The 23,232-nt window shown below is 51.9% G+C and overlaps 1 protein-coding gene across 1 annotated transcript in view; it reads right to left on the reverse strand.

Moving 5' to 3' along the window:
• The window catches only part of Wnt3 (Wnt family member 3), a 42,998-nt gene that overhangs the window by 8,498 nt on the left and 11,268 nt on the right, over positions 1-23,232 (reverse strand). Inside the window, exon 2 of the mRNA XM_041635971.1 lies at positions 1,015-1,256. Coding sequence (XP_041491905.1) covers positions 1,015-1,256 — 242 coding nt within the window. The remainder of the gene's footprint in view (positions 1-1,014; positions 1,257-23,232) is intronic.

Below are 23,232 nucleotides of genomic sequence, written 5' to 3' on the forward strand. Positions count from 1 at the left end.
ACAAGGAATAATTAGCTTTGATAATAGAAGCGTAAACAGAATCATCATCCATTGATTTGCTAATTGCCCTCCTGTCCCATGACAATAGCCAGCTATTTTTTTTTTTTGACTGTAGGTTGTACTAGAAACCCAGGTGGGGGCGGGGGAGGGGGGGCGAGTAGGGAACTAAATTCACTCCAGTCGGTAGGATAGTCAGTTCCTCTGTCCTAAACTCAGCGGATCACCCCTCCTCTTCCTGGCTGTGAAGGCAGCTTTTACCAATTCCTTCTAGGAGGAGGAGTACCCACCCCCCACCGGCTGGCAAAACTCCGGGGACAGCCCAGCTAGGGTCATTAAATTCCCGGACACAAGAGGTTCTGGAGCCAAAATCCCCTTCTTAGGAGCAGTTTCCCCACTCATCCTCCCTCTTACACCCCCTGTTCAAAGTCAAACGCGGCTACTTTCATCCACTAGGGTCACAGCTGGTTACACTTCCAGGCCTCAAGATAGCTGAGGCCACCAGTTTATGGGCATGTCTAGCTTTCAGGACATGGGAACCAACAAGAACTCTCAGGGGACCCTTGGAGGCCACACGGTGCTACCAACACCAGGCAGTTTCAACAGACTCTGGGGACTTTTCCATGGCAGAACACCTAGGCCTGGCACCATCCCACCCCCGCCCCTAAGCTGTATTTGCATAGCACTTAACACAGCATAAGGGAAATATCACTCATGTCCACATCAAAGCCTTGGGGCCCCTGCTGTGTCAGCCAGGAAGGAAGGCTCCGGACTCCTTGGTGCCTGTCCTCCAATCTCCAACCCTGAGGCATCTCAGGGCTGCCCAGCCCCCTGCAGCACCAGAAAAGATGTGCTGAGGAGGAGACAGCCGGCTCTGTCCAGAGATGGACCCCACCCACTTTCCACCAGCTTTATGACCCCCCTAGGGAGATCTTGGTTTCAGAGTTTCCCACGGTGGGAGGAAGGGGGCAGAGTTCTGGGACCCTTCCCAACACCCCCACTCTCCCAGCCACGTACCTTTGTCCAGGACAGGCCCAAAGATGGCCAAGCTGTCGTCAATGGTGGTACAGTTCCATCGGCGGCCCCGGAACTGATGCTGGCACTCCTGGATGCCCAGCTTTACACCTTCTGCTACACTGGGCATGATTTCGATGTAATTGCGGCAGAAGCGCAGTTGCTTTGGGACCAGGCCTGGGATGGAGCCGCAGAGCAGAGGCTGGGAGCCCAGAGATGTGTACTGCTGGCCCAGGGCCAGGGACCTGCAGACAGACAACGGAGATGGCACTGTAGACATAAAACACGTGGCTTAGTATGGATGTCATGTCTTCACAGGGGAAGGAGTGGGGCGGGGGGTGGGATGATCCATGGCTCTGAGAAGCCTATATAACCCCATGTGCTGCTTTTGACTTCCTTGGGGACATGATGTCCGCAAAGGGCACAGCCTTGATTTGGGCAGTGTCCCTCTGACTTGTAGGGTATGTGGAACAGCGGAGCCTCTTGGGGAGGAAGGACTTTGTGGGTCTGTACTACGTCATGAAAATAACCCTGGACTGGAAATATAGAATTGGGGCCGAGATCAAGTTCTGCCCAGTGCCCGGGGCCCAGTTGCCCTGGTGGGAATTGCAAGAGTCCCGCTGAGGGATCTCCCAGGGACTCTAGGATTCATTCACAGGCCTTGGGGAGACTAACAGCCATTCGTGGGAAGGAATCCAAACATAAAGGACAAAGGAAGGAGAGGCCATGGTGACTCCAGCTCCATCTTAGAAAAAAGAACAAAAACCGGAAGCATAAGTCTCAGCAGACACACACACATACCCCAAAGTCCCCCAGCTCTTCCCCGGGACTAGACATACTTGGCCAAGAGTCTGTCTGCCTCTGATGGCATCAAATGCTCTGTCTGCAAGTGCCTCCGCCACCATCTTTATAGTTCCCTAGAAGTTTCTAGAGTGCCACCTCCCCTCTCCGTAAAAGGAGAAATCTCAGCAGGCATTTCCCCAAACCCTGTTCCACCCTTGGGATTTTATATGTTGGGAAGTCCAACTCTAGAAAAATCAAAGTACTGCCGGTGTCTCTGCTTTTTCCTTCCCCCTTCCCAAGAAAGAGGCAGCAGAAATGATGTCATGGGTCTCAGAACTTCACAGTCAGTTGTGGCCAGCCCCAAGTAAGGAGCAGTGTCCTAGAAGAAGGTAACCTAGGCTGGCCAAGGTCAAGTCCTGGGTGCAGGAGCCTTGGGAAGAGGGCCTGGGGTAGGCCTCTGGGGTGGGCTAGAAGAAAGCACACAAAAGCTACCTTGGCTAGGCACGGGTGAACCCAAACACTGGCCATTTATGGATTCTGGTTGTTCAGCACCTTGTACGACATGGGCCTGATCAGTTTTTGATCATCTCTGTCCCCTGATGAAGAATCAGGGTTTCCAGACCGCTTGCCCCAGGCTGATCAGCGTATGCTACGAGCTGCCTCCCCAGCACCCTTCTCCCACGTTAGACACTCTTGCTCAATCCAGAGACTCCAGGGCAACGTGGCACACAGCATTACTGCTTCAGGCCCCTCTGGCCTCAGCTACCAGGGGAGGAAGTCCAGGTTTTCCCATTTGTTCACTGGGAAGAGAGACTGGGGAGGCAGAACTCAGGGGTTTGAATTAGTGACCTTCAGGAGCCACGTCCAGCCTTGCCTGCCTAGCAAGTGATCCCCCACTGAGCTCTCCCCAACCCAAGTTCTGAATCCTTTTGAAAAAGAAAAGTCGGGGATGTGGTGGTGCATTCCTGCAACCCCAGCATTTAGAGAAAGCAAGAGGATCAGGAATTGCAAACTAACCTGGGCTACAGGACCTGGGCTACAGGACCTGGGCTACAGGACCTGGGCTACATGGAGACGGAACACGAGTGAGAAAGAAAGACTGGGGTAGCCACTGAAGCATTAATGGCACACCTATGGCTAACTACCAGCTCCCGTCACTCAGTGCCCTTTCACCCAGCACACAGTAGGGACTTTACTAGCTGCACAGATCACAGCCCACACATGGGACCACTGTTAGAAACTACACTGCCTGGCTCCAGAGCTCTGGGGCAAGTCACTTACCTCTGCCTTATAGACAATGTCCGCTTGGGTCCCCAAGGAGCTGGGGTGACTTCAGGCCTGGCCTGTCTACAGCTTAGTGGGCTGGTGTCTAAGTGGGGGACAATGGTGAGCCAAGACTGATGGCACATAGCACACGAAGCCCTGGAGGGAGCTCAGCAAACCGTCATCTGCTCTACCCCGTGTAAAGAAGAAAACTCCAACATGTATTATAGGTCTGACCCGGGCTGGGCACAGTTCTAAATGTTTATATCTTTACCCTATTTAATTCTCATAGGTCTGTGACATAGAAACTGTCATCATCACTAACATCTCATTTCACAGACAAGGAAACCAAGGCAAAGAAAGTAAGTAACCTGCCTGAATCTGCAGGGCTTAAAGTGCTGGAGTTGACCCTTCCTCCTGACCTATGTTCTCTCCCCCCTCCCTCCCTCCCTCCCGTCCTCCCTCCCTCCTACCTTTACCGTACCCTTTCCTAGCACACAGCCCTAGTCTCACCTCTCCAGAACTACAGTTACTAGAAAAGAAAACCTTCCAGGGTTCTATGCAGACAGCTTGTCACCCTGAGTCATGCTCCCTCCTCCCTCCAAACCTGGACCCTTACCCTGGCTCACACCCAGCTCTGTCTTCCTCAAGCTGCCAATCCAAGCAATTTCCTTAACTTCACATCCCAGTTTCCTCGCCTGTGAGACAGACCTCACAGGGGTAAAGGAGCACCGCTAAATGCCAGGCATATCGGAATCCCCCAAGGAATAGTGGCCACCTCAGGTTCCCCGCCATCAGTCCTCTGTCCCTGCCATGTCACCAGCCTCATTTCTTTCTCTCATCCTTGTTTCCCTGACTTGGTACAACACTCCAGAATTTCCATCATATATGAGAAGAGAGGAGGCCTCAGGACAGAGCTGAGACCCTTCACCAACAGCCCTGTCAGGACCGGCAGAGCAAATCCCTCTGACTAACAGGCCAAGTTGAGCAGAGCCGTGTGTGACTTGGATGGATGTTCAAGCTAACCAGAGAGTATTTCCAGGATGCTCTGGTCAAAGGTCTCAGTGGATCTGGACATCCTGTAATAATTAGCCAGAGCCTCTAGGGATGCAGCTCAGATCTATGGATGGCTTTGGGCTCTTCTTGAGGCTATGGCCTTGGCATTGAATTCTGTAGGACAGCTGCCCTCCCAGACATGCCCTGCCGGTCCTGAGCTGTGCCCACGCAGCACGGCTGACATTCCATCGTGGCAGACATATCAGCGTAACCCACTTCTTGTCCCCATTAAAGAAGAGCTTTGTCCCCCTGGGAGAGTCGACATGAGAGCCTCCTCTTCTCGCTCTCTCCCCAGTGTGAGTGGCTTTGATTAGATTTGCCTTAGGGGCAGCTGAAACGGCAGAGCCCTCCACCTGAGTGTCTCTCTGCAGCCCATACCCAAGGCAAACCCATCCTGAATCACTTGTAAAGACTTCCATGAGCTCCCAAGCAGAAATAACCTTTCCCAGCCTGAGTTTTGCCTGCACCCCATTCTGTCCTCCTCACCACAGAAGGCTGGCTAATTTGTGTGTAGCATGTCACAAAAGGGGCGTGTCTTCTATTGTTCCCCCCACACACACACACACATACACCAGCACACTTGGGCTTCTAGGCAAGAAATAGAGGATGTCCCAAAGAGCCTGCCTGATGCCCCCACTCGGCAGGCTCTAGGCAGCCGGAGGTTGCACCCACACACAGGACAAGACTCCTCAGTTCCGCTGAGGGACTTCCTACAGTGAGGATCTGAGACGATGGCCAGGCTCCCAAAAGAGGTTGGGGCATGGCTGGTACCAGCAGCTGGTGAGGGGGAGGACAGAGGGCTTGCCAGGCCTGCCCTGCTGGGTAGGGGCTATTTATACCAGCTCCTGTCCCTTTCTTGCCTTGCTCTGCCCAAGGCCCTATTGCCTTCAGCCCCAGGGACAGCTCATCCTTCATCCTAACCACCCACCATCCAGCTGGGCCCAGGCAGATCCAAGTAGCCAGGTGAATGGGCCCTAGGTGTCATCAAGACACAGGCTGATCATAGGGACCAGGGTGCTGACCCCAAAGGGAGAAATACCATTCTCCAATTAGGCCAGACTGAGAACCTTGTCCCCGGGTTCTTTATCACCTATTCGGACACCCGTGGATAGAGGCTGTGGGTGGGTGTGCATGGTGACAAGATGGGACACAAAGATTTCCTTGCTGGAGTGGGAGACCGGACCTTGCCCATGGTAGGCAAGGGCTCTACTGCTGAGTCACAGAGCTAGATAGTAGTGTTCTGAGACAAGACCATAGCCTGTAGTCTTGACCCGCAATCTTTCTGTCTCAGACCCCTAAGTACTAGGATTGTAGGTGTGCACCCCACATCCAGCTCAGAGCAACAATTTTAATGGGTTAATTTATATTCTTTATTTACATACATAATTAATTTGAAGGCAAATGGGGTAAAGATCTGGAGCGAGCGGTTCCCAAAGAAAGCACAAGTGGCCTGATAATATTTTTCATAGTGAGATATAGAATGCTTTGTTTTGTTTTCATTTTAGAGACAGGATCTCATGTATCCCAGGCTGGCCTTCAATTCCTTAGGTAGCCAAGGATGGGTTTTCAATTTCTGAACCTCCTGCCTCTACCTGAGTGCAAGGACTGTGGACATGAGCCACCACACCCAGTTAATACAGTGCTGGGGACCAGACTCTAAAGGCCAACTAAGCTACGTGCCTAGCCCTAGTCAGAGAATTCAGGGCAGCCTAGCTGCTGCAATGACTTACAAAGAGAAGTGTCCCTGTGGCCTTAAATACCTGCAAACTCTGCATCCCCCAGCATGACTGAGCCCCTACTGGGGCCAGGCTGCCTCTGGTCAACACCAGGCTCATCCTACCAGGTAGCCTCCCCTGTACCTAAGCCGGCTTGTTTTGTTTGCTTTTAAGTTTAGAGCCTCCCAATACAGGATCTAAGAGCTTAGGGAGGTGTTGGGGTTCACCCAGGTTCAGGCTGTCTTAACTGCTAACTATTTTTGTTTGAAAATGGCCACAAGCATAACCTCCCTCCTCTCCCTATATTTAAAACATATTTAAAAAGAGGGATTTGCTCGTGTGTGTGTGTGTGTGTGTGTGTGTGTGTGTGTGTACAGAATTTCCATAGGATCCAGCAGTCCCAGCCTAGGTTCATATTCCACAGTAATGATTGTTTAGGATGATGAGATTGTTTAGGATGGCGATAGTCACATGACTTTGGAAATGTACTTAACGTATTGATTTATACAATTAACGATCCCTAAAATGACCAGGACTGTGTCTACCTGGATTCCTCAACTTTTTAAGAAACCTTTGGAGAGCCACTGGTATGCTCCAGTTTTATGGGGATACCAAAGCTCAGATAGGTTTTGTTGTTTTTCTGGGTCACTCAGTAGACTGGAAAGATCAGGAGCCATGGCCACTGCTCTCTATTGCCAACAGGCTCTTTTCCCTGCACCCTTGGCTCTTCCTGTGAGCCCCAGGATATGATAAAGCACATTATCAGAAGCTTCTCTAGAGCTCTGAGGAGTGGACAGAATGTATTTGGGCCCACAGCATAAGGACAAGGCTCTCTGGCTCCTCCATTGATCTCGGGATGAGTTCTGAGGTCAAGCCACCCCCATCTCGCTTTTCTTAGGATCATGGGAGTCCTTGCCCTTCCCTTCTCATGGAGATCAGTAGCCATCCTTCCAGCCTCGAAGAGGGCTCACCATGAGATTCTGATTCACAAGCCTAGGACCTCATGAAATAAACACCCAGGGATTGGGAGGGAGAGGAGGGTCCCTCTCCCCCAAAGTCTTTCTCCTGCACAGACCACGGGATTTCCAAAAGTCCCATAAAGGCACAGAGCCAGGTGCACTGTCTGTTGGCTTCTAGACAATACTCAACAGGGACCCAACCTTCTTCTGGTCCAGCAGAACCCCACCTTGTCTGGGTAATACGGAAACTTCCAGAAACCCAAAGAAAATTTTGAGAAATGAGCAGAAAGAACCAAGGTATGGCCTTCCCACTTAGACAAGGTAGAGCTGGTGGGAATTACAAAGGAGGGGACAAAGTTCCCTCCTGTGCCTGAGGGCTGGGAAGGAGCTGAGCCCAGTGGGCCAGGGTTCTCTCAGCTCTTGGATCCCCTGCTGGCCCTGGAAGGACACATTTGTACTGGTGCCTCAGCAAGAAAGGTTGACAAAGTGAGAGAAAGGACAAAATTCAAGATGCAACTGCTCCCGTAGAATCCTTCCTAGAATCCGTGCCGATCTCAGACACACATGGGCCCTGTGCAAGCTGAGCATGCAACTCCACCCTTCCCGGCAACACAGTGCATGGCCAAGGAGGGACTGTCTGAGTGATGCCATGCCTGGAGCTCACCCAGGAAATCTAGATGCTGACCTTCACAGAAGTGAGGGGCCCCTGGACCTCTCTCCATCCCTTGCTGCTTGGTTCACCTCACAGAGCCAGAAGAGCATCTGCCTTTCTGGATCCAGCAGGAACAGAGACAACTCAGTTCACACAGGGGGGCTGAGAGGAAAAGGGAGGAGCCTAGCCTAGGCTGGGTTTCCAGTTTGCCTGAGTCTGGGTCGTCAGACTGGGCCCAGGGAGGAGAAGCAAATGGAGGGCCTGCTTCCAGCAGCTGGGCTCAAGTCCTTCCTTGGTAAACACATTCACTCAGCACCTCTTACTGAATGATGACTGTGAACCTGGCAGAGCTCCAGGTGCGAGGAACACAGAGATGAATGAAGCCCCGCGGAGGAGCACCCAGGCCAGGAGGCATCTATCAACAGACCAACAAGCCCTCTTCAAGCTCCTACCAGCTCAGGGCACTATGAAAGCCACACATGGGCAGGAGGTGGTCTTTGGACCCTTGTCATTTACAACCCCCTCCCAGAACAGGGTGAGATCGCTGAGTCTTCCAGAATGGGACCAGGAGGCCCCCACTGCTGTGATCAGGAACAGCTATGCACCTGGTAACTAGATCCGGGTTCTCTTAAGCACCTGGAGCAGAGAGTGGCCTCCGAGCAGCTGGCATACCCGAGTGACCATTTTATCTTTCACTTGAAGTCTTGGGCTTTTTCAGAGGAACAGATGAGGGGAAAGAGGCTGGCAAGGGGCCCCACCTGCCAAGTTTTATGCTACCCTAGGTAGGCTGGCAGAGCTCGAAGCATCCTAAGCTGGACTTTGGTCTGTTGACCTATCTGTCACATGTGCAGTGGGACAAGGGCAGCACGCGAGATCAAAAGCTGGTGGAGCAGCTGGGAGGCTGGTGTGACAGTTGGCACACATTGCCAACGCCAGAGGCCTCAATGCCACTAGGCTCAGGTGCGCCGGAGAGGTTAGCCGGGGCTGTGGCAGGGGATGGACTTGCTGGCTATCTCAAGACAAGGGCTTCAGGGACAGGGAGAAGGTTATGAATGAGGACAAAAAAGTACCTGGGGGAGTTGGGCCAGCCGGAAGCCTCATGTTGGGGCTGCTGATACCATATGGTAACCCAGGCAAGGAGGCGCAACACTGGCCAGGCCAAATCTCACATGGATAGGCCCAAAACCTATGGGACCATCAGTTATGTCCTTGGCTTCTGGCTCATGGTCCTTAGAGAGGCATATAGCCTGCACGCGTGGGCAGCCATCACATGGTTCCTTCCTCTACTGTCCCTTATCTAGACGAGAGCTCTGCTTCCCCAAGCCTTTACACCTCAGCCAAGTGGAGCCATCACCCAACCTCCTCCTGTGGAGACTCCCTTCTGGACTTACACTCACCCTGATCTTCTCCACCCAGTGAGTGCTGCCTGGGGACCAGCATCTCTGTCTGTTTCTCTGGCTGGCTCAGCTGAACTCTGGGTCTTTGGGCTTTGCTAGTCTTTCGCATGTCACCGAGACCACCATGAGCATGGCAGGAGACAAAAGGCAGAGCCTCTTGGAGAATATGAAGGAAGGGGGGGTTCCAGGCTGGCAGCCCACATGAGGGGGTGAAGCCCGCAGGCGTGAAGAAAGAAAACAAACGTCAAAGTCATTCCTTTTGGAAGGAAGTAGCTGAGAAGGGCGGGGTGGCCTTCATCTTCTTCCCCTCTCCCTGAGGTTCCCATGGAACTCAGCAACAAAACTTACTGGCTCTGCTGGCGAAGCGACTGCCTACATTCTGGGAGTAACTCCAACTCATCTTCTCTCCCTCCTTCTAGAAGCTTCCTTTTGGGGCCAAGCAGGGCCCTTCAAGGAAGCAGCGCACTTGCTGGGGATCCCAAAGAATCTTGATGCTGGGCAGCCATGGAAGGAAGAAAACAATGTGGGAAGAAGGGTGCAGCCAAGGGGTCACTCTTGAACCCCTATCGGAGGGAAGGGGTAGCAATTCTTCCTCCATCCAAGGACCCTTTCTCCCAAGACAGCCCAGCCTGATTGGAATGTAGCAAAGTCTACTCTGCCACAGTGGGCCTGGCCTGCAGGCCCTGATCTGATAAGGTGTGACAAGGCCGCCTGAAAAATGTTGAAACCTGTGAAATGTTGAAACCTGTTTTTTGAGGTGTTGTGAGCCAGCCCCCCTTCCCCCATTTCACAGGTAGGTGGAGTAGATCACAGCGGAGAAGGGGGAGGGCACAGAAGGACTGTCCCTCCTGGCTAAATTGGGGGGTTGGAGGAGTACGGGGCAGGCTGGTGGGCCCTGAAGAGGAGGGAAGAGGGTTGGTAGGTGAGTGAAGAGAAGGAGGGATCCGGAGAACTGGAGTGGAAAAGGTGGAAGACAAGAAAGAAAGGGAGACAAGGGTTCTGGCAGCCAGCGCTTGCTCTGCAGCCTGGCCCGGCTCACCTTCTCTAGACTTACCAGGGGAAAGACTCAACCCAGGACATCCAAGGATGGAAGGGCCAGGCCCCCAAGAAGGTCTCTCTGAGAAGTGCCAGCTGTCTCAGGGACATGGCTTCCAGAAGCTTAGGTCAAGAACGAGTCATTTCCTACCAAGCAGTTCCCAAGTGAATCCCACGAGCTTCCTTTTCCCACCCGCACTGAGCAGGTCAAGTCCTTGCCTTTGGAAACCATGGTCTGGCCTCTAGCCTCAGACACCGCAGTCAGGCCCTGTTTCACAGAAAAGACAACCATGGATCAAAGGCTTGCTTGGGTCACATCATCCCTGCCTGGCAGTTGTAACGACTCTCCTAGTTCCCTCCAGATGCATTTAGTCTTTCTAGGGGGGAGATGTTGAGCGTCCCTGAAACCCTGGCAAGGGCAGGGGTCTCTGGGTACAAGGCTGATAGACAATAAAGTCTTGTAGGATAAAAGTTTCTGCCTTCAAAGTGTCCCTTGATGGCCTCTGGCTGGTTGGAGGAGAGTATGTGGAACATAAGAAACTCTAGACATCCATTGGAAGCCTTCTGTAAATGGTCATCACATAGCCAGCTAGTACATTAAAGTATCAAGTCATGAAATATCAAAGCTCGGTGGGACTGTTAACTTCATTTTCTTGAGGGAAACTGAGGTCCCCCCAAAGTGACGAGACTCATCCAATGTTCTTCACTGGTTCAAAGTGGTGAGGGGGGACGGTCTAGGCCTTCCGACCTCCAGCCAGAGCTCCATTGCCCTGATACCACACAGAATTTCCTGCAAGCCTCACAGAACATAGTGGGACTCCATGTGTCACTAGCTTATTTCCTACTTTGTATGTATAAAATGGGGTCTCTACCCTATGCAGAAGAGGTACCCTGGTATCCTGCAGCTGACCAAATGTGAAGAGTTCCTGGGTAGGAATTCTAAAAAAAACAGGAGTATCTCGTGGAGAGAGGCTGGGAGCAGTAACAAAGAGACAGCCTGTATGCTAAGCCTGAGAGCCCAGGTTGATTGCTGCCTCTTTCTCTCTGGGCTCTGCTGTCTGTTTCTCTACCCATCGACCTGCCAATCAGAACTATGAACGTTCCCTAAGCCCGGTTTGCTTCATTGGTATCTTGGGTCCTTTTACCACTTTCTCCTTGCTAACCCTCTAAGTGAGAGCTACAGACGGCAGGGACAGTCTCCCACTAGCAGATGGGTGCCTGACAGGGTCTGGTTAATTGTTCTAAGAAACAAAGGCGTCCAGTTCTTGGGTCTAAACTGTTCTGGGTTCTCATGTAGCTTTCCCTTCAAGCCAAGTTTTGGTAAAAGAGAAAACAGCCTGCCTAGTCATTCATTTCCCTTTGAGCTCCTATTCACTCCTCAAGATCTGAGATTAAAATCCCTCTTGCTGTCTCCAGTTTAGATTGTTCCTTCTGGTCATTTATTCAACTTCTCAGGAAAGACATGGCCTTGAACAACCTCCACTGAGCCTTCTACCGTGTCTGTTTCTCCACTAAACAGTGGTGCTCTTCAGAGGACAAATTGTTTCAGTCTCTGGAAACCACGGAGTGGAGAGTTTGACTTTGCAGCGCGCACAGGAGCCCTGGAAGGGCCTCTTCGGACTAGACCCAGTGGCTCCCATTGACTTCCCCAGGCACCCCCCGCACCCTGAGATCACTCAGGTTACCACCATGCCAAGCTGAGGGCAGAGGTCGTCCTGCTGGTTCTCTGGGCTCTTTCCATAGCTGCTGCACAGCATGGGAAATCCTTATCTGAGTCTTTGAACACAGAAAGCTGAGCCCGCTCAAGATCATCTCTCTGGGGCCTCCACGAGGGCCACAAGCCTACTGTATATCTCTATTTCAGAGGCAGTTACCTTGGGCCAGCCCTGTGCTAGACACTGAGAGCATACGGATGCCCGTGAGTATAGTTACAATCTTAGAGGAACTACCCACTCCCAGAGCAACCTAGAGCTACTGACTGGGACCTAGGTTCCTCCCTGCCCATTTCAAATGCAGACATCAGCTACTGCTGGAACCGAGCCTTGAGAGCTCACCTTTCTCCACACCTCCATACCAGGCCCTTTGGAGGACCAAGGATGATCACTGCCCAGGGTCAGGAAGGCAGGTGAGATACTGAAGCAGCCGGTTTACCAGGGGCAGATCTGCAAACCCCAGACACATGGACTCCAACACTAACCCGCAGGACCAGCCCATTTATGAAGGAGACTAGGAAAGCCCATTAAACACCTCCAGAGAAGCTGGACAGCAGGATGGCCGGAGATGGCGCAATGCCGGGTACACAACCGCCTCTATAAAATTCACCAGAAAAGACATTTGACCTAAGAGGTAACCTTCAGTTGTCAGGGAAATGAGAGCCAGGAACAAGCTATATATGGCGCTACAGAGGCAAGCAGACAGCTGAGAATAGGTCACGTGATGAGGGACTACAGCCATGCCTCTCTGATGAGCCAGTGCCATTTTGAAAAGTGTGCTGGGCACAAGAAGAAATACTTTTAGGTTGAAATGAAGGCAAGAGACAACAAATGGCTTGAGTCTGGGTTGAAAACCCTCAGGGTAAAGGCAGCAGGGAACACCATCAGAAGCCCAAATCACTGGGAATCCTTAGCTTTGTTAAGCAGCGTGAAATCTTGAGGTCGGGGCCAACCTCACATATCCGAATCTTAGAGTTGGTGATGAGATTGTTTTTTGCAATTGTTCAGCAAAAACAACCATGCATGTGTGAAACATTAAAAATGGCTGCGCTGGGAAGCATGTGGATGCTTGCTCCTTGTATTATTCTTTCATTGTGTAGCCCTGGCTGGCCTGGGACTTGCTATGACCCTCCTGGCTCACATACCCTAATTGAGCTACATCATCTGCTTCCTTCCAACTTTTCTGGTTCACTTTCCCCCATGCGTCGTGGTGTTGAGCGCCAGGCCCTTGTAGCATGCTCTGCCAGCCCTAAACCTCTAAGCAAGCTCCACAGCCCTCATTAACAATTTTCATAATAAAACTTTGAAGAACAATAGAAACTCCCAACTCATTTGTGGGGACTTCTAGATGGAATCTGCGCAGGGCTGGAACCACGATGGCCCAGTTGTTGGGGGCACCACCAAGTCGGGGGTCCTGAAATCGACACTGACACTGGCACTGGCGGCACGGACACCGGCGCAGGCACCAGCGGGCAGCGGCAGCAGGTGCGCAGGCTGCAGCCAGGGGCGGGTAGGGATGGGGGCGGGAGCCTCGCCACACCCGGCGCTCAGGGCTACGTTCCCGCTCCGTGCCTTTCAAGGTGGGTATTTCCACTGCATTCCCAGGAGGTCTTCCTTGCGCCTCGTCCCCCACAGCGCCAAGGATCCGCAGGTGAAGGCAGCCTGGTCGGCACCTGGACTTTCCCCGCCTTGCTTCTGGAGGCTGCGCGCAAGTTCAAAGCGTTGCCTGCTCCTCCCTCCCGGACCCATTCCCGGGAGCGAGCCTCAACACCTTCCTTTGCACCCCCTGTCCCACACCCACACCATCACATTTACCAATCCGGGCTCCTGCCTCCAATTGCTCCACGGAACCTGGCCTTTCCTCTTTGGGTTTGTGAGTCCCCTCTCACGCTCCAAACTGCTGGCCGACCCAAGCAGGACCCCATTAGGTATTCCAGCACTCAGAGGAGGGCCACTGGGTCTCAATAGTGGCTACATGTGAAATTCACAGTAATGATGCCTGCTAAACCTCGTATCCATAGTATGCGAGGGGTCTGGGTGCCCAGTGGGTCCTCCCTGCATTTCAAGGAGACTGGGGTCACTCAGGAGGCTCCGCTGCTGGGCACTATCTGCCCTGCCCCGCCCCATGCCACACATCCTTTCCTGGTACCCAGAGTGGGCCTGCCTTTCTTTGCCAAGCCCTGGTGTTGTCCTCATCCTAGCGCTCCAGGTTTCTCAAACCTCCATCTTGACAGCCGCAGCAGCCAAACTGTTTTTTTTTTTTTTTTTTTTGATCAGCAGCGCCGAGTGAAAAGTGTTTGGACATGTCCCTCATCTACATAGACCAGTATAAATCACAGGCACCTCTGAGCTTGAAGTTTAAGAGCCTTGCTCCTAACCCCGTGCGAGTTAACATCTATTGGAAAAGGAAGGTCCCAATGAAAAATACTTTGAAAATGAACCTTGTCTCGGGCACTGTTAGGGACCCAACCCCTGCCCATACCACATTCCTCCTTGTATCTGTCTGTCTTCCTGCTATTTTCCCTGATTTCTCCACCCAAATTTCTGAGCCTTGCAGTGGGGGGTTTACATGCCAATGAGTACAGAAACTCAGACGTGCTGGGGGTCCACAAACAGTCCTGGGGATCAGGTCTCAAGACTTGCCTCCTCCAGGGATCCACATGTCTGAGTTCTTTCACACAGCCCAGGAGGGAAGGGATGCCTCTGCAGCCTGAGTCCGCCGGGGTCACCCATTTCCTCTCAGTGTGGCCAGCCTTGTCACTCCAGAAGGCCACAACCATTCCTGCCTCCACAGTCTCGTGTTTTATTGTGTTTCTTCTGGAGGAGAACAGGCTTTGTGCACAAAAGACTCTGCTCTCTCTCTCTCTCTCTCTCTCTCTCTCTCTCTCATACACACATATATATTTAAATCAAGTAACTCTAATTACACATTTATTTTTAGTACTAGGGATTAAACCCAAGGCTTCACACTGCTAGGCAAGTCCTTAATTGTTGAGCTATGCATATTATATTATATTATATTACATATATGCATAAAATATATTATAACCTTTTATAATATAGATACAAATATATAGATAGAGATAGCCTTGCTAAGTTCTAGAGGCTGCCTTGAGCTCCCTTTTTTTAACCACCTTCGGTGAGACAGGGTGTCACTATACAATCTTAGCTGATCTAAAACTCACAATGTAGACCAGGCTGGCTTGGAACTCACAGAGAATCACCTGCCTCTGCCTCTTCAGTGATGGTATTAAAGGCATATGTTCACCTTGAACTTCGTTCTCCTGCCTCAGCCTCTTGAACAGGAGGGTTTATAGGCCTGCACCATTAAACTTGGACAAATTATAGATTTTTCTACAAAGGCATTGTTTGTTCAGCTTGAGGGTAGACAGATAGCACATAGACCAATGGCTAAAGAACCCTTAGGAGTCACTCTGGCCCTGAGTGGCCACAGACAGGAGGAGCCCACAAACCAGGGGGAGATGAGGTACTGAGGGCCTCTTTGTGGGAACAACTGTGAATGAAATAAAGGGGAGTGCTTTTACAGGAACATACTCAGTGGTGAATAAGATAATACAGGGCGCACTTATCTGGGGAGACAGTAGTTAATAAGACCATGAGGAAATCATTTCCTGAGCTCTGGTGGAAGGGAGTGAGAAAACCCACTTCCAGGACACTCAAAATGGTTATTATTATTCGTAAAGGACAGCATTTATTGAGCACTGACTCTGTGCCAGGTACCACGTAAGGCACTTGACATGAAATACATCCTTTAATTTGCCAAAGAACCCAATGACGTTATTATCTCCATTTGACAGGCGATGACACGGGTATAGAGGAGAGGAGACATGTCTGGGGCTGTGCAGCTGGTGATAGTGGTACTGGGGTTGCTAAGAAAGCAAGAAGAGACATTTATTGGGACAAGGTCTCTACAGTGTGTCAAAGGAGAACTGAGGCACGCAAGGCCTCAGGGTGAGCACTGGACCCACTCCAGGGCCTCTGCCTGCTGATATTTCTTCTCTTGAATGTTGATACGGATCTTATAGCTTTAACATTTATGTTATTTGTATCAAAGCAGGGCCATGTCCCAGGCATCCTCATTAGACAAGATACTCCCCTTACCCTGTCCCAGAATCAGAGGGGTAAAACACATGGGTTCAAGGAACCACAGAAAATTCCAGGTTAGCAGGCCTCTTCCAAGATACCAAACCTAGAAGACGTGGGTTCTCAGATGAGCTGGGCACCTTTGAGACTGCAAAGCTCTTTCCCAGAACCCCCTAATTCGGATGTGTTCTTTCCAAAGCCCCAAGGGGTTCAGGCTGCTGCCCCTGCTCCAGTGAGAAAGCAGAGGCTCAGAAGGAAGCACAGGGCCTGAAATGGTTGAATCTCTCCTCCTAGACTGATGCCAGTTTGTCTGACAGTCTAGGTCCATCCTCTGGTAATAATTCATTCCGGCAGAGCACATGCGTTCTGCACCTCACGTGTCCCACACTAACCCAATGCTGTCATGATCCCTCACCTGGAAGACTGTGTTCACTAATGGGGCTATTCACACAGGGGCTAGAGGACAGTAGCAAGGACACAGCCAGCTTTCAGGCAGAATTGAGGAGACCCAGAGAAGGGGATCACAGGACAGGATGGGACGGAGAACCCAAAGGGGGTTGGCATATTGTATTATACTACCTTGAGATAGGGTCTCACTGGGCGGACCTGGAACTCACTATGTCGACCACGCTGCCCTCTGATATATGGCAATGACCCTGTACTAGCCCCCCAGATCTGGGATTATAGGTATGTGCCCCCACACCTGGCACTGTTGTTGCTTAAAAAAAAATTTTTTTTGTTCTTTCCAACCAAGTGCAACCCTTGATGTGCAGTACATACAGTGGGTGCAGAATAAATGCGTATAGCCAGCATCGGGTATCACCAGCGCGTGGGACCCGGACCAGGAGGCAAGAGGGAGAAGGGTGCACTATGCAGATTTTTCTGCTCTCAGAAGAAAGGAACCTCAGACACAGAGATGCAAGCAGAACACCAACGCACAGGGACAAGGGTAAACGGAGGCAGGGGCCGATGGCCAGCTGTTGAGTTCACATCCCACAGGCAACCTCTGATAAAGTATCTCTTGAGGCTGAGGAGTCAGTATTTTCCCATATCTCTGGGAAATTCAGACAGCCCTTCGTTACCACAGTCACCGTGTATCACCGAAGAGAAGATGAAAACCCACGACTTTCACCCACTCCTCACGCCAGTCAAGCTCTCGGTTGAGGTCTAGGAATTGTTTTGAATGCCTTCCTTAGCAGGCCACAAAAATGTCAGCCTTTCTCCGCCAGATTCTCTGGCTCTGTCAGCTCAATGGCATCTTTGGGACACCTGCTAGGCACTCTCATCTTCCTGCCTCTACCCTCCAGACCACTTTGTGTTCTGCCCTGCCTTGCTGAGGGGACTATCGCTTGTCACTGAAGCCCCCGGCTTTCACTGCTCCTCAGTGAGCAGCCCTGGAGTCTGCATGTCACCTCAGTCTGCCTGCAACGCCCCCATGCTCACTCTGTTGGGTGGCCAGGACGAAGACAGGTCTAGAATGAAGGCTCTGCAGCTTGTGGGATCCCCATTCTAAGTGGGGAATGATGAAGTCTGACAAATTTCCCCGAGCTCGAGGCCAAGTCAGGGATCCTGTGGTGTGTCCCTCAGAGGTGAGAAGTGGGCCCCTAACATCCTCAGGCCTTGCTGCCTCAAGCTTCTAACTCTGGGGGAAAGTGGTCCTGGCATTCTGTGTGTAAACATCTCCCAGCACACATAGCAGGAGGTTGAGGACGATGGCACAAAGCCATGATCTAGAGGCCTCTATTCTAGGACACCGCTACAGCACAGGGCACTCAATCCACACCGTTTCAAAGAGATCTCTGTTTCAATGTACTTAGCTTCCCGGGTCTGCTGTGAAGGCACTAGCCAGTCTCTGGCCTCCCCACTTCCTGCTTGCTTGCCTATGTATTCTCTCCCTCCAACACCCCCCCCCCCCCCCACACACACACAGATACACATCGCTACGAAAACCCAACCAGGTGCTGTTATGGGCTCCAGTTTGTTGGGATGAATAAAGGATCAAAGCAACAAAAACCCCAGAAGTGTCATGCATGGTGGCCCACAGTTTATAATCCCCGCATCTGGGAGGCTGGAGAAGGAGAGTCATTATAAATGCAAGGGCAGTCTCACCTACATAGTGAGTTCCAGGCCAGCCAGAGCTACATAGTGAGACCCTGTCTCAAAGCAAACAAACAAACAGACGGTCTGGGGTTGTAGCTCGTTTGGCAGAACTCTTGTCTCATACACAAAGCCCTGAGTTCCGTCTCTGCCATCACATACACTGAGTGTGGTCCTGTAATCTCAGAACTTGGAGATAGAGGCAGGGAGGTCAGAAGTTTATCCTCCACCCAACCGTGAGTCCCAGGCCAGCCCAGGCTATGCGAGAGCCTGTCTCAATGTAAACAACCCAACAACTAGAACTCCCAAGCAAACAAAAAAGTCAGGGTGGTAGCGCATGACTGTAATTCCAGTACTTGGGAGGCAGAGTCAGAGAGTCTTCCTAGTTTTGAAGCTAGCCTGGTCTACCTATCGAGTTTCAGGCCAGTCAGAGCTACAAAGTGAGACCCCATCTCACTGATATAAAACAAAACCCTGCTCGCTTGCGTAGTCAGTGGAGTAATTGTGGGTGGGAGGAAGAGGAGGAGCTGTCCAGTCTCCAAGCAGAGGCAGAGACTGGCAGCTAAAGGACACCTCTGGTCTGGCTCCAGAGCCTATAGACTTCATCACAGTGCCCGCCAGTCCCTGGGAAGGATAAACAGGAGCCCTCCCCTGCCCGCATTCACCCAGCGGCCAGAGAGTAAGCAGCCGCTCTTGAGAAGCAGAGGGGCGTATGGAACGGAGCCTCTGCCCTGCAAGGGCTCCAGGCCTCCCTGTGAAACAGATGCCTCAGAACCAGTGACAGGAGGCCTAATTTGAGTGATTCATTCCACGTGGGTGTTGGAGGAAGGCTTTGCAGAACTACTGTAGGCAGGGTTGGGCCCTGGCCAAACAGCCTCAAGTGTCCCTAGCTTCTGACTCCTCCCAGGACTAGAGACGCAGCTGGACCACAGAGCAGTGAGCCGATTGCTGCTGCTTCATTCACTGCTCACGCTCGTGGCCATTCATTCATCTCAAGCCCCTCTGGGATAGAGACACTGGACCAGATTCACTCACTTCATGCAGATGATCCCAAAAAAAAAAAAAAAGCTGAAAAAGAATTCACAGCCTCCCAGTTGGGAGAATAAGAACACGAAAACAAACCAACAGTTGAAAGGGACAGGAGGATTTTTCTAGGATTGAAATTTCCAAAACGAGTAACACTTGATATCTAAGAAAGAAAAGGCTGCCGGGCTAACCACTCTGGGGAAAGGACTAGACAAATGAGAACAAGGGTCACCTCTGCAGGTCGCCTGGTGCCACTGGGATTCCAACGGACAAGGGTAACATCTAAATTTATTTGACCCGAGAAGCCTTTCCCAGCAGGACCGTGTAGGACCGGTGTGATGAGACGCACTTTGAGACTTAGTGCTGCAACCCAAATATTGCTCAGAAGACTTGAGGGTGCGGGGGTGGGGCAAAGAAGCCAAGCTGGGAAGAGACCTGGGATAAGGGAGACTCTGAGGCTGGAACTTGAAAAAGTTTTGGAAGATCCCAGGCAAAAAGAGAAAGGATGAGAAAAAGATGGAATCGTTGTTTAGGAAATAGCTGAACGTCAGGAAGATTTGCTAGCCACACCTCCCACAGCCTACAGCGCTGCTTCTAGGGTCTTCAGAGAGCTTTCCTCCAAACACACAGAAAGATGTGTGTCCGTGGGAGAAAGTGAGAAGACATAGTGTCTCCTCCGCAACCGTGAACATGAAGGAAATACAGAAAGACTCAGCAGCAGCGCGGAACTTAGAAACAAAACAGAAAGAACAAAGAGAGACGTGCTGGTTCACACCTTTAATCCTAGCTCCTGGGAGGTAGAGCCAGGTAGATCTCTGTGAGTTCAGGGCTAGCCTGGCCTACTTAGTAAATTCCAGGCTAGCCAAGGCTATACCATCAGACTCTGTCTCAAAAAAGAAGAGAAAATCACAGAAGGTCACACACGAACTCCATTCTTGCCTGGAGATACCTTTAAGCTGCTACTGCTGTCTGAGACAGGGTTTCTCTGTGTAGTCCTGGCTGTCCTGGAACTTGAACTCAGAGATTCACCTTCCTCTGCCTCCCCAGTGCTGGGATTAATGGTGTGCACCACCACACTCAGCTGGCTTTTTAACCTTACTCATGGAATCAATGTGTAGGGGCTGGGAGGAAGTTTTGCAAGCTTGAAGATTTGAGTTCAGTCCCCAGCAGCCATATCGGCAGCCAAGTGTGGCGGTATCCCCAGCAAGGGGATGAATTGACAGGACTCCTTGGACAGTTCAGCCGAATTAGTGACAGACACCCGCCCTCCCCTCTCTCAAGAAGGGCAAAATTCAGGATGTGGTCACATCTGGAGGGAGAGGATGATGGGGTGGGGAGGGAGAAGTCTGTGGGACAGATGAAGAAGTTCTGGTTCTTCAGGGTGTGGGGAAGTTCAGGTTTTCGTCTTGTTATGACATCCCATATATGATGTGTTTGCTGTGTGTGTGTGTGTGTGTGTGTGTGTGTGTGTGTGTGTGTGAAGGGCTATATAATAAAGAGAATATTCGTTCACCAGTTCTCAGCAGAGCAGCTGGTGTCTGAGTAGGACACATATCAGGCAGTCGGTCACACTAGCAGCACATTATCTCCTCTGGTCCATGGGCCTCCAAGCAGCTCAGCAAGGCCCTCGTCCCTAAAAGACGGATGTGCACAGCCACCCAGACTCGCAGGAGTCGCAGCCAGGCTTATTCAGCACACTTGGCAGGACTGAAATGACCGGTGCCTCAGCCGTATTAAACCTGCACAGACCAGCCCAGGAGCCCCAGTAAAACTCCCTGAAGCCACATCTGACTTGCCCACCCCTTCCCAGGAGCCAGGGGCTGAGCAGGCCACCGGGACACAGGGTCAGGCCAGTGTCCTCACTGAATCAGTAGCATCCTGCTCTGAACCCCTCCCACTCTGGTTCTCAAATAAGGTGATAATTGGGACACACCATCACAGGGCATGGCTTTCCCCAGCGTGGCCCTTTCTCCAGAGCAGGATGACCCGCATTCTTTCCTGGCTCTGAGCACTTGGACAGCCCTCGCTGTACTGGAATGACCTGCACACCAGCCATGATCAGTCACTGTCAGCTCAGCCCCTGTGTAGCGGGGAATTCACAACTTCCCTGACGTCACACTGCCTCCACCCTGTTTTACATAGAAGAAATGGAGACTAGGAAATTTTCAAGTAACCCTTCCCCCTCAAAAAAAGTCTGGGAGCCACCAAGTGACAGGTCTGAGATGTGCCATTTTCCCTGACAGCTCTTCTTCATAGGCAGCAAGGGGTGTGCGTCCATGGAAGGCGCAGGCTAGAAGCTCAAAACTGGGCCCTGATGAGATCGTGGGGGACGGAGATGCTGCCCAGTGTGCGGGAAGCAGCTAAGCCCCGTCAGAGCTTCTGTGGAGAATGATTGTGCTCCCCAGCTGTGCTCCGCATCCCTCAGGTTATGATATGAGGCTCACTTGCGTGACAAAGACACAGAGCAGAACCTACGTCCTCAGGAGCCGAGCCCTTCTTTAGGAGAATATGGATGCCCACAAGACATGACGACAAGTGTCTGTGGATCTTCCTGAGGAGGAGGACATCGGGGGGAGGAGGAAACACATCTAGAGGAGAAAGGCTGAGCCTCTGTCCAGCAGGGCACCGTCAGCACTGTCCCTTCAACGTAGGACCTGTCCTCAAGATGTCTCGCATTCTCTGCTGTCTGGCGGGGGTGGGGAGGGATGATGAAGACCCGGTCCTACAAAGACTGCAGGAGGGAGGGACAGGTGCTGGCGGAGGGCTTCGGTGAGGACTGGTACCAGCCTCATTTTGCAGGGTGGACAGGAGTCCTCCCAACCTCCCCAGGAGAAGGTAGGGGATGCACAGAGGCACAGCGAGGTGACGCATCGCAAGAACAACAAAATGTACAGCGAGATTAATGATGGCAAATGGGAGGATTACTCACTGTGTAGACGCCAGACCCTGTCTGTCTCATATGTTACAGCCTTTAATCCTCACGATCCCCGTTTCACAGAGGGAAAAGTTGAGGCTCAGAGAAAATAAGGTCACCCAGCTACCTAGACAGAAGCCCAGGACTGTCCCCAGGAGCCAGGCTCTAATCGTCGCAAGTGAAAGGAGGTTGGAAGGGAAGCAGGCAGTCAGGAGAGCCAGGCAGGGTCAGTGTCAGCAGTCAGCTGTGTTACCTGGTGATGTCACCATCCTTCTGATCACACCATCCGAAACCACAAAGCTGGCTAAGCACCAGGGAAGGTCATTTGAGACTGAGAGTGTCTAGAGGAGAGCCAAGATTAGCAAAGAGGGGCCTGAAGGGGAGCGGGAACACAGCTGGGACAGTCCCCAGGACTGCTGCTGAACAAGAGACTCACATGCTAAGGTGAGCCCCTGCTATAGCGCTGGAAAGAGGGCAAAGCCCTCTCCCAGATTCTGTGCTGGCAGAACCTAGATAGACCGACTTTCCCATCCAGCTTCCTCAGCCTCGCCACAGTGTGTGGGGTGGGACTACTGAATGATTAGTACCACAGACTGAAAACCTTCACCTCGGGTTAACAAATGTTCGCACTTTACTGAGCCCACTGACCTGAACTCACAGGAGCCGTGTCTGTGTGTGTGTGTGTGTGTGTGTGTGTGTGTGTGTTATACCAATGCTATTTTTTTTAAACGATACTAGCCTGCTACCTGGGAAAAATGCCAGAAAGGTTTATTTCTCCAAGGAGTTCATTCTAGAAAATGGTGGCATGGACAGAAATTGGCCCTGACCTCCACTGGGCTCATCCTTCTATCATCCCATGCTGGACACCTGGCCAAACCTCCAGGTAGCCACAGTCCCTGCAGAGAGCCTGCCTGACCTCTTTTTGGGCCATCAGCAGTGTGGCTCACCCCTGTAGGAAAAACTTCCAGAGCTCAGAAGGAGGATCAGGGTCATCTGGGAAAGGGTCCCCAGACTCTGGGATATCTGGAGAGTGACCAGGGTGGGTGTGGACCCTGGGGCTGTGAGCACTGGGACTCCAGTCTCCTGACCCAATAGAGAGGAGCACAATTGTCAGACGTTAGAGCAGACCCCTCTGCCTCAAGGACCAGGGCAGCACCACTCCTCACTTGGGCTGAAGGCAGTTCTATGAATCACAGGACTAGTGAAGGACTCTGGGAAAGTCCTGAAGAACAAGTGGTTCAAGGCAGGCAACCTAAGGGACTGTTCTGGAGAAAGGAGACTCCGGGACTAGTGCATCCAGGCCTCAAATGCAAACTGAGGACTTTCAGTGATGCTCATGCGTCTGGGCTTAGATTAAGTCTGCAGATAGACCTCTAGGGAGCTTCCTGGTATTTGTGGTGGAGGGTAGTATCACTGAGGGGCTAGGAACCCTGTGGGCCTGGCTTCCAGCAGTCAGCACCGTAACGAGAGCTGGGGTCTACTGGTTGAGCAGCCTTGGGCGCTGAAGT

The sequence above is a fragment of the Microtus oregoni genome, unplaced genomic scaffold (assembly GCF_018167655.1).
Source record: "Microtus oregoni isolate MIOR12 unplaced genomic scaffold, Mior012 000048F_ref0000485, whole genome shotgun sequence".
Classification (NCBI taxonomy): Eukaryota; Metazoa; Chordata; class Mammalia; order Rodentia; family Cricetidae; genus Microtus; species Microtus oregoni.